General features: G+C 34.5%; 1 protein-coding gene across 1 annotated transcript in view; it reads left to right on the top strand.

The window, feature by feature from the left end:
• The window catches only part of CFAP47 (cilia and flagella associated protein 47), a 491,580-nt gene that overhangs the window by 92,806 nt on the left and 382,888 nt on the right, over nt 1-15,886 (top strand). The window contains exons 22-23 of the mRNA XM_020881679.2: nt 1,819-1,960; nt 14,123-14,217. Of these exons, the coding sequence (XP_020737338.2) occupies nt 1,819-1,960; nt 14,123-14,217 (237 nt within the window). The remainder of the gene's footprint in view (nt 1-1,818; nt 1,961-14,122; nt 14,218-15,886) is intronic.

Raw genomic sequence — 15,886 nt, 5'->3', positions numbered from 1 at the left:
AAGGGATTTGGCTTGGTTTCAGGTTTTCACAATTATGAATAAGGCTACTAAAACATTTCCATGCAGTCTTTTATATGAAAAAATTTTTGTTTTTCTTTGGTAAGTATCTAGGGTTGGGCATCTCTGAGCCTTATGTTAAGTATATATTTAATTTTCTAAGAATCTGGAAAACTTTCCCCAAATGACGAGAAAATTTTACATTCCTATCAGCAATTCATAAATGTATTAGGTGCTTGCATCTTTATCAGCACTTGGTAGTATCATTTTTATTTAAGCATTTTGATAGGTGTGAAGTGTTAATCTTCTGTGATTTTAAATTGCATTTTTCTCATGTCTGATGATGTTAAGCATCTTTTTATATGGTAACATGTTGTATGTACATTTTCTTTTCTGAACCCTTTTCAAATCTTTTACATAGTTTATCATTGGGTACTTGTTTTTTTCTCTTAATCTTTGTGTGTTATTTATATATCTAGGATGCAAGTTGAATTTTTTCAGAAATACTTATTTTGACTAGTAATTTTATTTTTTAACATTTTCATTAAGAGAACAAATATTTAAAATTTGATAAAGTACACTTTAATTAATTTTCTGGATGATTATTTTGATATTGCACTTAAGAAATATTTTTCTCCTACATTTTCTTCTGCAAAGTTTATAGTTTTAGGCTTTATATTTAGGTCTTTGTTCCATTTTGAATTAATAGGAATTATTTCTAATGTCATTTTTTTTTATTTTTAAGAATTCTATTTGGACTCATGAAAAATAAGCCAAGTCTTATGTTGGAAAAAAAAATGTACTTTCAGTGTCACAATTTTTTTTGAAACTGTCTTTTTTAAAAAACTGCTATTTTGCTAAATCCATAATATCTCATTAGATCTCCAGAACTTATTCATCTTGCATAACTGAAACTTTGTACCCTTTGACCAACATCTCCCCATTTCTTCCTTCCCCCAACCCTTGGCAACCACCATTTACTCTCTGCTTTTGAGTTTGACTGTTTTAGATTCCACGTGTAAGTTAGATCATACACTATTTGTGTTTCTATGTATGGTTTGTTTTGTTTAGTATAATGTCCTTCAGCCCCATCCATGTTGTTGCAAATGGCAGGATTTCCTGCTGCTTTTAAAGCTGAGAGATATTCTACTGTATGTGTATATCAGCTTTATCTTTTTATCCATTCATCCTTTCATGAATATGTGGGCTATTTCCACATCATGACTATTGTGAATAATGTTTCAGTGAACATAGGAGTGCAGGTAATTCTCTGAGATCCTGATTCCAGTTCCTTTGGGTAAATACTCAAAAGTGATATTGCTGGATAATATGTTAGTTCTGGTAACAGTATTGTACTTTATACTTGAAATTTGCTTAGAGGGTGGATCCTAAGTATTCTTTCTCTCTCTTTCATACATACACACACAGTAACTACATGAGGTGATGGATATATTAATAGCCTGATTGTTATTTCATTATGTATATCAAATTATCAAGTTGTAAACTTTAAATATGTACAATAAAAATAGTATAAAATGAAATAGGTGAAGGAAATAAAGAGATACACACCTCCAATTATAAATAAACCACAGGAATGTAATATTCTACGTAAGGAAAATGGTCAATGACATTGTAATAATTTTGTACGTGGACAGTTAATTACTAGACTTATCATGGTGATCATCTCATAATATATGCAAATATCAAATCACTATGTAGTACACCTGAAACAACATAATAATGTACCCTGTTTTTAAATTCTAAAATATCACAGTTTTTATACCAAAAATAGTCAGTTATAATGTATTTTTTGTCTAACAGGTGGCAATGTACAACTTTACCATGGAAGTTCGAGTTAATTTCTTTGCAACTTCAGAACTTGATTCTCAGTGTTGTTTGTCAGACTCTAATGTGATTCCAAATAGACCACCAGATATTCAACTATGTTATATTAAAGCTATTGGTATGTAATATGAAACATTCAACTGATGTGCATATCAACATTTATTCTTACATAGCTAAAAGTTTAAAAAGTTATAGCATGATATTTTTAAAAAATAGAAATGCTAGAAAGTAAATTTATTATATGGTTCTTGTGTATGTTTGTGAGTCTGTGAGACTGAATTTTGATAAATAGCATGGATATACTGTCACATGATCTACCTTTGCTTAAAAAATAGGATGTAATTAAAAACAGAGGTCAGGTTAGTACTTTGTTTCTTGTGTGGGCAATTTAAATGATTATTTCAAAATAGAAATTGTTAAAAGAAAACACATTGGTTATAAAATAAAATGATGAAAATTTTATTTAAGGGAATGTTTTCCCCCAACGGGATGAGTTACTAAAGAACTAAGTACAAGTAAAGAAGGATAATTATTTTAAAATTTTGAATTATTTATTGAATATTTATTTATTCATTTTCTTCAGATATTCAAGTGTAAAACTGATGCCCTCTGCAGACTATACTTTTGATTGGCTTAGGCTTGCATTGTATTTTGTGCTTAAGTATTTTTCTTGGAAATTTAAGTCTAGTTTATATTATACTGTATTTTGTTTTTATTGTTCTGACATTAGTTGTCTTTAATAATAAAATAGTGATCAGTTAATAATTGTACTTGGCACGAAGTTAGAGAAACCTCATTAAAGCAGCATATACACTATAGGGATTTATTTCACTCCCATTTAAAATACAGATAGTAATTCCACAACTGGCAGAGAAGTTCCATGAAATTAAAAATTTATCCCTTGTTTTAAGATATCTTTTTAGATTAGGCAAATTACTTTAATGAAAAAGAAAATATAATTCACTTATTTTATAATTAAAAATTAATGTATCATCATTAAGGAAAATTGGAAAATGTAGAAACACAGAAAACACCATCTGGAATGTGACTATTTATAATATGCCATTATTAATAATTTGGTGTCTCACTCTTCTTTTGTTCCATATTTAGCTTTTATTAGTTTATTTATAGCATAGTGGAGATCTTACCGCCTATGTTAAGATGATATCTGATCACCCGATATAAACTTTACCATTGTCCTAAGTTCTTGTGGCTTTTTTCACTCCAGAAGTTCATTGTCTTGAGTTTTATGTTTCCTTAAATTGCTTTCTCGAAAAACGCTTTGCCATTATTTTCCATATTTCTTTTTCTGACTCCTATTGGTTAGATTTTGTACCTCTTTGATTATATTGTATATTTTAATTATCTTATATATTCTCCCTTAGTGTCCTTTCCTCATCTTTTCATTTTATTTCCCAGAACGTTTTTTTTTCTGAATTGACTATTTTATGTCTTAAAAATTATCTTGGTGATTGTATACTAACAGGATTTTCAAACTTTTTTTCTTATTGTTTCTTTACTTATGGAGTTTTTAAAAATAAAAGCAACACTTTTGGTCTGTAATTATAAATTATTTGAGCTTTTCTTCAGTTGAGTGCATTGTCTCAATTTTTGCTGAAATATTTTTCTTTTATATCTGTCTCCCTCATGTTGAGGAGTTCCTTAAATGTCGATTGAGTCTTGCCTGTTCTCTTGTGTTTCTTAGTGAGTCTCACAGTGTTGGCTTCAGCACCAACTATTATATCTTTTTTTGTGAGAAACTGGATGCCAGTGAATGTTTTAATTTAGGGGGGAACCAAAATATTAGTATGTGAGACCTTAATCTTGAGGAACAGTTTCTCCAGAAAATGTTTCTCTAATAATCTGTATTGGGTAGAATATAGCTTTGTATAAGCAAAATTTGTTGTTCAGTCACTCAGTCGTGTCCAACTTTTGCAACCCCATGGACTACAGCATGCCAGGCTTCCCTGATCTTCACCATCTCCTGGAGCTTGCTCAAACTCATGTTGGTTAAGTCGGTGATGCCATCCAGCCATCTCATCCTCTGTCGTCCCCTTCTCCTCCCGCCTTCAATCTTTCCCAGTATCAGGGTCTTTTCTAATGAGTTAGCTCTTTGCATCAGGTGGCCAAAGTATTGAAGTTTCAGCTTCAGCATCAGTCCTTCCAATGAATATCAGGACTGATTTCCTTTAGAATGTGCTTGCATTCCAAGGGACTCTCAAGAGCCTTCTCTGACACCACAGTTCAAAAGCATCAATTATTTATCTAATTGATAAAATAGTAATAAAATTCTCTTATGTCAATTTATCTAATTGATAAGTGAAATAGAGATCACTAAATGGTGTCATAATATGGCAAAAGAGTGATTTGTTTTAAAAGATACAACCAGTCTATTATTTTCACTGTTAATCCCCAGTTGCCAACTTGAAAATAGGAAGAATATCTTAGCCATCTCTTGTATATGGGCCATAACATTGTCTTTTCCTAAGATTTCTCATGACAAGAGTTTGGGGTAACACAGTGATGGAAATTATCTGTGCCTTTCTCTTATTCTACATATCCCAACTTCCTGCCAAGGTATCTATTAATTCCACTGGTCAAATAAAATTGCTTGTAAGATATGTGAGTTTTTGCATCAGAAATTGGTTTCTTTCCAGGGAATTATATTGACATAAACATGTAAGATTCTTTAGTTTTCATTAAGGATTATAAACATCCTCAAGGTAAGTTTCAAAAAGTATAGATTTTTCAGCTCTGGTTTCTGGTTCAGCGTATAAGAAACTTAGAAGTCACCGCTCCATCCTTACAGCAAGTTAAAAAGCTAAGCAAACTGAAAAATCAACAGATCTTCTTAGATCTATAAGAAAAGTGAGGTCACAAGGCAAACTCATGCCTCTGAAAATGGAGAGACTCATGGGCAAATACAGAGAATCACAACTTATTGAATGGAACAGAAACTCCAAAGTAGAAGTTCCTTTGGGAATCAATGCCTGGATAAGGAAGCCTATACTGTAACTGGTGAATTGCTGGAAGTTCAGCATGAACAAGTCTGAAAGCAACAGTCTCTATGGGGCCCCAGTCATACTCCATGGGGGCCCCTTTCATACTTTTGTGAATTTTACCTCTAGGAGCTTGACTTGATTCTCTTAAGTGATTATGAGAGAAAAAATACTCTCATATTTCTGGCAAGGGTGAGGAAAAGGAATTTTGAAATATGCCAAAGCATTCTGTTCTGCTTAACAAGGTCTGCCCTCTGGAGAAAGTTGTTGACCAGATCTTTCTGGGGTTTAATCAAAAACTCCCTGATCTCAGGGAAGGGAAATATCCAACTGCAGTCTCCTCTAACCTTCTCTGTGCGAGAGAAGAAATATTAATAATCAACTCAGCCCACTCTAACCATTTAGTCCCAAACTGGTAGTGGTGGCATGCAGATTGAGAAAGACATGTAAAGTTCATATTCTAGAGACATGGATTCACCAAAAGACTGAGATCTAATCATAGGATTATAGAATGTTTCTGCCCCCCACAACTTACTACTATATTACTAAAGGTCTGTTTACAGCAGTTCCTTTACCTAGTACATCATATTTAAGCATCAAGGAAAAATGTATAAGACATACTAAAAAGTGAAAAACACAGTTTTCAGAGACAGAACAAGAGTTGAAAACCAGATGCAGTTATGGCATAGATGTTGGAATTATCATATTGAGAATTTAAAATAACTGATTAATATGCTTGGGCCTCTAATGGATAAAGTAGACACCATACAGGAACAGATGGGCAATATAAGCAAAGAGATTAAAATTCTCAGAAAGATCCAGAATGAATGCTGTGGAGCAAAAACAGTGGAGCAAAAATGAAGAATCTCATGGGTAGGATTATTAGTGGACTGGATGTGGCTGGGGAAAGACTCTCTGAGCTTGAGAATATCTCAATAGATATCTCCAAAGGAAAGCAAATATTTTAAAAAAATGACTGAAAAAAGGAGAAAAAAGAACAGACTGAGTACTGTGGGACAACTACAAAATATTAATATGTGCATACTTGAAATACCAGAGGGAGAAGAAAAAGTAACAAGAAATATTTGAAACATAATGACTGAGAATTTCCTCCAAATTAATGTCAGACACCACGCCATAATCCAAAAAGCTCAGAGAATACCATACATGATGAATGGCAAAAAAACCCCCAACATTTAGGCATATTACTTTCAAACTGCAAAAAAACAAAGGTTGAAAAAATCCTCAGGATGCATGCACCTCAGTGTTCATTGCAGCACTGTTTACAATAGCCAGGACATGGAAGCAACCTCAGTGTTCATCAACAGGGGAATGGATATAAAAGATGTGCTCTATATATATATATATATATATATATATATATATATATATACACACACACACAATGGAATATTACTCAGCCATAAAAGGAGCAAAAGAATGCCATTTGTAGTGACATGGATGGACCTAGAGATTTTCATACAGAGTGAAGTGAGTCAGAAAAAGACATATTGTATAATTTAATTTATATGTAGAGTCTAGAAAAATGGTACAGATGAACTTACTTGTGAAGCAGAAATGAATAGAGTCACAGATGTAGAAAAGAAACTTACAATTATGAAGGTGGGAAAAGGGGCTAAGATGAATTGGGAGACTGTAATTGACTAAATAGACTAAAATAGACAACTATTGAGAACCTACTGTGTAGCACAGGGAACTCTACCCAGTTCTCTGTTGTATCCTGGATGGGAAGGGAATCTAAAACACAGTGGATATATGTATATAACTCTTTCACTTTGCTGAATAGCAGAAGCTAACACAATACTGTAAAGTAACTATACTCCATAATAATTAATTTTATAAAAGTCGAAAGTAATTCAGAGGAAAAGACACCTTAATATACAGAGGAGCAAAGATAAAAGTCACATGTGACTTCTCTTAAGAAACTATGCAAACAAAAAGAGAATGGAGGGAAATATATAAAGTGTTGAGAGACAGAAAAATACCAACCTAGAATTCTGTACCTTGAGAAATTATCATTCAAAAGTAAAGGAGAATTAAAGCCTTTTACAAACAAACAATACGTGAGGGGATCTGTTGCCAAAAGACCGGTCTTGAAAGACATTTTTTTAAATTAATCAATTTAGTTTAATTAGAGGCTAATTATTTTGCAATATTGTGGTTTTTGCCATACATTGACATGAATCAGCCACAGACATTACAAAGTTCTTTAGTGGGAAGAAAAATGATACAGGTGAAAAACTTGGATCTGTAAAAGAGCACTGGAAACAAAGGTAAGATAAGAGTTTTTATTTTTCATATTCTTAATCTAACATTTAAGTCTATTCAGTATAATAATAGCAGCAGTGTATTATTTCTATATATGCTTATGTATACTTATACATAAGTGAAGTTAATGACAATAATGAAACAAGCAGTGGTAGAGAGGGGTTAGAATTATTTTGTTATTAAAATGTCCTTGTAGATAAAGACAAATGCTCTGATATCACTTGCATATGGAATATAAAAATAAATAAACATATGTTTTTAAAAAATAGAAACAGACTCACATATATAGAGAATGAACTAGTGATTGCCAGTGGGGAGGGGCAAGGTAGAGATATAGGGGTATCTCATGTGTGCAAGTCTGGTTCACATTCAAAACTCAACCAGTTTTCTTATCAGTAAAAAAGGACAATTGGTAGCTTCCTTATGTACTTGGCAAAGTGGAAAGCACTATGGAAAGCACTAGTGAAGTAGAAGGTATATTTTAAATTAGCAAACTGTAACTTAAACCAAGGAAATTAAAAATATTATAGATACAGCCCCCAACTATCAGTTTTCTCTGTTAAGAATATTCCCTAGGAATTTATTCTAGGAAAGCAAACAAAGGAATATATAAAGATATTCATCAGAACATTACCGATGATGGTGAAATACTGGGAGTAGCCTAAATGTCCAGCAATAGGGGATTGGCTAATTAGGTTATTCTTTGACTATGTTAAGGAATGTTATACCTCTATGAAAATTCATGGTATCTTGTTAAGTAAGAAAAAGTGCAGATTAGAAAACCTATGGTTGTATGGCCCTACTTTTGGGTTATGTCAAAATATATATAAGAAAAATTATATGTAGACAAAACATGCACAGTAATGGTTACTGAGTGGATATAGTATAGGTAATTTGGGGGGGGGTGGTTTTTTATGTTCTTACTGTTTTCTTTATAAAGAACATGCAATTAAATTATTAGAAAAAAACTCAATGTAATCCATGACATTAATGGATTTCCCCAGTTGCTCAGTGGTAAAGAACAGTTCTATAAAGTCAAATCCCTGTGAAGTCAAATCCCTTATGACTATACAGTGGAAGTGAGAAATAGATTTAAGGGACTAGATCTGATAGAGTGCCTAATGAACTATGGACAGAGGTTCATGACATTGTACAGGAGACAGGAATCAAGACCATCCCCAAGAAAAAGAAATGCAAAAAAGTAAAATGGCTGTCTGAGGAGGACTTACAAATAGCTGTGAAAAGAAGGGAAGTGAAAAGCAAAGGAGAAAAGGAAAGATATTCCCATTTGAATGCAGAGTTCCAAAGAATAGTAAGGAGAGATAAGAAAGCCTTCCTCAGTGATCAATGCAAAGAAATAGAGGAAAACAATAGAATGGAAAGACTAGAGATCTCTTCAAGAAAATCAGAGATACCAAGGGAACATTTCATGCAAAGATGGGCTCAATAAAGGACAGAAATGGTAGGGACCTAACAGAAGCAGAATATATTAAGAAGAGGTGGCAAGAATACACAGAAGAACTGTACAAAAAAGATCTTCATGACCCAGATAATCACAATGGTGTGGTCACTCACCTAGAGCCAGACATCCTGGAATATGAAGTCAAGTGGGCCTTAGGAAGCATCACTATGAACAAAGCTAGTGGAAGTGATGGAATTCCAGTTGAACTGTTTCAAATCCTAAAAGATGATGCTGTGAAAGTGCTACACTCAATATGTCAGCAAATTTGGAAAACTCAGCAGTGGCCACAGGACTGGAAAAGGTCAGTTTTCATTCCAGTCCCAAAGAAAGGCAATGCCAAAGAATGCTCAAACTACCACACAGTTGCACTCATCTCACACACTAGTAAAGTAATGCTCAAAATTCTCCAAGCCAGGCTTCAGTAATACATGAACTGTGAACTTCCAGATGTTCAAGCTGGTTTTAGAAAAGGCAGAGGAACCAGAGATCAAATTGCCAACATCTGATGGATCATCAAAAAAGCAAGAGAGTTCCAGAAAAACATCTATTTCTGCTTTATTGACTATGCCAAAGCCTTTGATTGTGTGGATCACAATAAACTGTGGAAAATTCTAATAGAGATGGGAACACCAGACCTCCTGACCTGCCTCTTGAGAAACCTGTATGCAAGTCAGGAAGCAACAGTTAGAACTGGACATGGAACAACAGACTGATTCCAAATAGGAAAAGGAGTATTTCAAGGCTGTATATTGTCACCCTGCTTATTTAACTCATATGCAGAGTACATTGTGAGAAACGCTGGGCTGGAGGAAGCACAGGCTGGGATCAAGATTGCCGGGAGAAATATCAATAACCTCAGATATGCAGATGACATCAACCTTATGAAAGAAAGTGAAGAACTAAAAGAGCCTCTTGATGAAGGTGAAAGAGGAGAATAAAAAGTTGGCTTAAAGCTCAACTCAGAAAACTAAGATCATGGCATCTGGTCCCATCACTTCATGGCAAATAGATGGGGAAACAGTGGCTGACTTTATTTTTCTGGGCTCCAAAATCACTGCAGATGGTGACTGCAGCCATGAAATTAAAAGACGCTTACTCCTTAGAAGGAAAGTTATGACCAACCTAGACAGCATATTGAAAAGCAGAGACATCACTTTGTCAACAAAGGTCCGTCTAGTCAAGGCTATGGTTTTTCCAGTGGTCATGTATGGATGTGAGAGTTGGACTATAAAGAAAGCTGAGCACTGAAGAATTGATGTTTTTGAACTGTGGTATTGGAGAAGACTCTTGAGAGTCCCTTGGACTGCAAGGAGATCCAACCAGTCCATCCTAAGGGAAATCAGTCCTGAATATTCATTGGAAGGACTGATGCTGAAACTGAAGCTCCAGTACTTTGGCCACCTGATGTGAAGAGCTGACTCATTGGAAAAGACCCTGATGCTGGGAAAGATTGAGGGCAGGAGGAGAAGGGGACGACAGAGGATGAGATGGTTGGATGGCATCACTGACTCAATGGACATGGGTTTGGGTGAACTCCAGGAGTTGGTGATGGACAGGGAGGCCTGGCATGCTGTGGTTCATGGGGTTGCAAAGAGTCAGACACAACTGAGTGACTGAACGGAACAGTTTTCTTTATAAAGAACTTACAACTAAGTTATTAGAAGATAACTCAATGTAATCCATCACATCAATGGGTTTTCCTAGTTGCTCAGTGGTAAAGAATCCACCTGCAATGCTGGAGACACAGGAGACTCAGATTTGATCCCTGGGTCAGGAAGATCCCCTGGAGGAGGGCATGGTAACCCACTTCAGTATTCTTGCCTGGAAAACTTCCATGGACAGAGGAGCCTGGCAGGCTACAGTCCATGGGTTCACAAAGAATCGAACACAACTGAAGTGACTAAGCATGCATGCATGCATCACATTAATAGCCTAAAGAAGAAAATGCCATATGTTCATATCAATAGATGCAGGGAAAAAAGCATTTTACAAAATCCATTACCCCCCCCCCCCCATAAAAAAAGAAAAAAAAACAGTAAATGAGTGATGAAAGGGAGCTTTCTCAAGTTGATAAAAAATATCTACATAAAAAACCTCACAAATAACATTTTTTTTTAATATTGAAGTATAGTTGGTTAACATTTGTGTCTTATTTGCGTGTGTACAGCGAACTGACTCAGTTATACATAGACATGTATCTATATTCTTTTTCAAATTCTTTTCCCATTTAGGTTGTTACAGAATATTGAGCAGAGTTCCCTGTACTATACAGTAGGTCCTTGTTGGTTATCCATTTTAAATGTAGCTTGAAGCTTTCTCATTAAGATCAGAAACCAGGCTAGGCTATCCCCTCTCATCCCTCTTTCTCAACATTATAAGAAGACCTAGGTAATGTAATAAGACAGAAAAAGGAGTTGAAAGCTATACAGATTGGGAAGGAAGAACTAAAACTGCCTTTTAGTTCACAGGTGACATGATTGCAGAAAATCTGAGTCAATTAAAAAAAAAACCTCATGGAACTAGTAAGCTATTATAATAAGGTTTCAGGATACAGGTTACTAAACAAAAGTCAGTTGCTTTTCTCTATGCATGCCCAGTCACTCAATCATGTCTAACTCTTTGCAACCCCATGGGCTGTAGTCCGCCAGAGTCCTCTGTTCATTTGATTTTTCAGGCAAGAATACTCGAGTGGGTGGTAATTTCCTCCTCCAAGGGATCTTCCTGACCCAGGGATCAAACTCACGTCTCCTTGTGTCTCCTGCATGGCAGGCAGATTCTTTACCATTGAGCCACCTGGGAATATAAGTAGTGAGAAATGGAATTTAAAATTAAATGCAAAATACCATTTACATTAACACCCAACAAGAATGAAGTACTTAGGTATAAATCAAACAATATAGTTACAGATCTCTAAGAGAACTGCAAAACTCTGGTGAAAGATATCAAAGGAGAATTAAATGGAGCAATGATTTTGTGTTAATGCACGGGAAGACTCAATATTGTCATGTTGACAGTTTTTCCCAACTTGATCTAGAGATTCAGTGCATTCCCAGTCAAAATCTCAGCAAGTTATTATGTGGATATTGACAGACATATTGATTCAAAGTTTATATGAAAAGAGAAAAGACCCATAATGACCAGTGTGGTATTGAAGGAACAGAACAAAGAAGACAGACACTACCCGACTTCAAGACTTACTACAATGGTGCAATAATCGAGAGAGTTTATTGACAAAGCTAGACAAATAGATCAATGGAACAGGAAAGAGAGCCCAGAAACAGCCCCACAGAAATATAGTAAGCTCATCTTTGACAAAGGAACAGAGGCAATACAACTCAGAATAAATAGTCTTTTTTAAAGAATGTAACTGAAAAAGTGGACATCCATAAATTTAAAAAAATGAATCTAGATACAGATTTTATGTACTTCACAAAAATTAACTCAAAATGGTTACAGACCTAAATGTAAAAGGCAAAACTATAAAACTCATAGAAGATAACATAGGAAAACATCCCTAAAGTGACCTTGGGTTTGGCAGTGACCTTTTAGTTACAAGAAAAAAGATATGATCTGTAAAAGAAAGAATTAATAAGCTAGACCTCATAATAATAAAAATGTCTGCTCTGCAAAATATGCTATCAAGATACCAAAATGAAAAGCCACTGACTGGAAGAAAATATTTGCAAAAGACATATCTAATAAAAACTATTACCCAAAATAAAGAACTCTTTAAATTCAACAGTAAGGAAAACAAACCATTTGAAATCTGGGCCAATGATATGAGCATACAACTTACCAATGGCAATACACTGAAGGTAGATAATAAGCATGTGAAAAAATGCTCCACATCATATGTTATCAAGGAAATTAAAATTAAAACAACAGTAAGATAGCACTATGCGTCTCCTAATAGATGGCCAAAATCCAGAGCATTGACAATGCTGGATGCTGATGAGGATGTGGACAATAGGAACTGGTGTGAATGCAGTTGCTAGTGAGATTACATTGCTGATGGAATTGAAAGATGGTACTACTGCTTTGGAAAACAGTTGGTCATTTGATGGGTTTTTTTCCAATGCTTAACATATTCTTACCATACAATGTGGCAGATTGCTGTCCATATTTACCCAAATGAGTTGAAAACTCATATTTACACAAAAATGTGCATGTAAGTTTTTATGGCAACTTTGTTCATCATTCCCAAAACTTGGAAGCAACCAAGGTGTTCTTCAGTAGCTGAATGGGTAAACTGTGGTATTGAGTTGGCCAAAAAGTTGTTAGAATTTTTCCAGACAATGGAATATTATTTAGCACTAAAAAGAAATGAGCTATCAGGTCATGAAAAGACATGGATGAACCTTAGATGTATAGTACTGAGTGAAATAATCTAATCTCACAAGACTATATGCTGTATGATTCCAACTATATGACATTCTGGAAAAAGGAAAACCATGGAGACAATAAAAAGATCAGTGGCTTCCATGGGTTGTGAGTAGAAAGAGACAAATAGGTAGACCGCAGAGGATTTAGGGGGCAGTGAACATCCTCTGTAAGAAACAGTAATGCTGGATGTCATTATACATTTGTTCAAACCTATAGAATGTACAACGCTATGGATGACCCCTAGTGTAAACAGTGAACGTTAGGTTATGATAACATATCATTACAGGTTCCTGTATAATGAAGGTACCACTGTGGTAGAGGATGTTGATAATGTGAGAGGCTGTGTGTGTGTGGCAGTGGGGAGGGGGATATAAGGGATATCTCTGTATTTTCTGCACAATTCTGTGAGCTTAAATTACTCTGACAATCTATTTAAAAATATAAGATTTTCCAGCAGATAATAATTCCTTCTCTAATGTATTTTTATAGATAATTGTATTTCTGATCTTCCATAGAATAACCATTTTCTCCCTAGAGCTTTGTTTCATGTATAAAATGCTGCATGATATGCCAGATATATATTTTCCCTTATTACAATAATTTTTATTTCTATATTTCTTTTCACTTCTCTACTTCTGCATTGGTCAAACTTTACTATGGAGATCATTTTAATTTTGTCTACTTTTTTTCCTGAGATCATTATTTAGTATATTTTATGTTCTTTTATTGTCTCAAGGGTACATTTTATATTTACTTGTAATTAACTACCATTACAAAATTGGAACTTATGATAATCCAAGTTATTCCTGAAATGTCTTTAAAAATAATTTTGTTTCCTGGCTAGAAATATAGCAATAGGTAGAAAATTTAAGGTAAAGTAAGAATTATCTGTGAGCTTATGTCATTAATATTTTAACAGTATGTTCCCTGGTGACTCAGATGGTAAAAAATACGCCTGCCAATGCAGGAGGTGTGGGTTTGATCCTGAGTCAGGCCTGGAGAAGGGAATGGCTACCTACCCCATTTTTCTTCCCTGTAGAATTCCATGGACAGAGGATCCTGGCAGGCTACAGTCCTTGAGGTTGCAAAGAGTCAGACACAACTGAGCAACTAACACTTTCATTTTACTTTTACCTTCCTTTTGCAGTGTTGCAAGCACCACTGACATTATCCAGCACTTATTTTATCTTTGAAATACCATTACATACTCTGGATCCTAACAACAGGGTCACAAAAACTCAGGTATGTATAGAGAATTGCTGCAGTTTACAATTTTTTTTTTCTGATTATGGTTTTTCGCTTATTAAGATGATTATTCTGAAGCCTGTGTTGTAAGAATGTGTGTGTGTGTGTATATATATGTATATATTAGCATATTTCTCATAAGTAATAATCAAACTATATAAACACATTTATATATTTATATTTTAATATAAAACTAAAATATAAAATAATTGAATGGTTATCTGTCTTATACAAATGGAAGCTATGGTTAAAATTCACATGAAATACGTTTCATACAGGTGAGGAAATTGAGAGGCAATAATATAAATTGAAAAAGTCCAGATATATAATACAGTCACTTCTATGATAATCTCTTTTTTTCTTATTAGATATTTCTGCCTTTCTTCTAATTATGAATCCATCTGAAAAGATAAAGACATGCATGAGAAAGAAGCTCAGGATACATTATAGAAATTTGTATTTGTAGTGCTCCTTTTTTGTCTTCTATATCACTTTTCCTGCATTTGTGAATAGAAGCCTTTATATTGTGAAAGGCACTTTGCCGATGTATAATGTAATTAAGATTAATGATCCTGAGCATGAGGGGTTATCTGAGATTATGCAGGTGGCCCCAGTCTTATCACATGAGAAGTTATAAACAGAGAACTTCTTGACTGTGGTCAGAAGTTGTGATGACAGAAGAGAAGTCAGAGAAATGTGATGTTGCTGGTGCAAGGAGGCCACCAGCCAAAGAATACATTTGAACTGAGAATGGCAGGAAAACAGATTCTTCTCTAGAGCCTCTGGAAAGTATCATAGTTCTTCTGTGATTTTAGTCTTGTGATTTTAGTCTTCTTGATTTTAGTCCAGTGATATTTGCATTGACCTTCTAATCAATAAGACTCTAATGTGACACATTTGTGTTGTTTTAAACCACTGTTTGTGGTAATTTGTTGTGGAAGCAATAAAAAACCTGAAGTAAGCTATTTTAGCATCACACAGAATTAGCTATAACTATTAGAGAAAATTGAAATAAGAATTAGTTAAAATTGGTTGCTTCTGGGAAGCAGGACTGTTGATGAGGAAGAGTTGAGTGGGCCAACTTTTTGATAAGTATATTTTCACTATTTATATGTACATGTATCATTATGATGAATTTATAAAGAAAAATAACACAATACTACATATACTTGGAGAAGGAAATGGCAGCCTACTCCGGTGTTCTTGCCTGGTATATCCCATGGACAGAGGAGCCTGCGGGCCTGCAGTCCGTGGGGTCATGAGAGTCGGACATGACTTAGCGACTAAACCGCCACATATACTAAATTAATTAATCAATGTTTCTCCCTTGATGAATGGATCAGTTCTATTATTTAGGATAGGATATAGGGAGAAGTGGATTGCATTTTGGAGATACCATTTCCTCAAATTCAGAATGAGAAAAATGAGGCATTCACATAACTTGTATGATACCATGCCCACCTTCTGTGTTAAGAAAAGAAAAAAAAGACGTTTTCTTTACAAGGTGCAAAGGAACTTCCTTACAGAGTACACAAATATTAGAACTAAATAGATGTCTCAGTGTATACAGACATCTGGGAATAAAATTGACTCATTTTAAAAATCCTGATTATTTTAAATCAATCATGCTTTGAAAGAAACAAAGTATGCCATTTTATTGTGATAA

The sequence above is a fragment of the Odocoileus virginianus genome, unplaced genomic scaffold (genome assembly GCF_023699985.2).
Source record: "Odocoileus virginianus isolate 20LAN1187 ecotype Illinois unplaced genomic scaffold, Ovbor_1.2 Unplaced_Scaffold_10, whole genome shotgun sequence".
Lineage (NCBI taxonomy): Eukaryota > Metazoa > Chordata > Mammalia > Artiodactyla > Cervidae > Odocoileus > Odocoileus virginianus.
The sequence above is the reverse complement of the archived record's forward strand: the minus strand, read 5'-3'. Positions and strand labels throughout refer to the sequence as shown.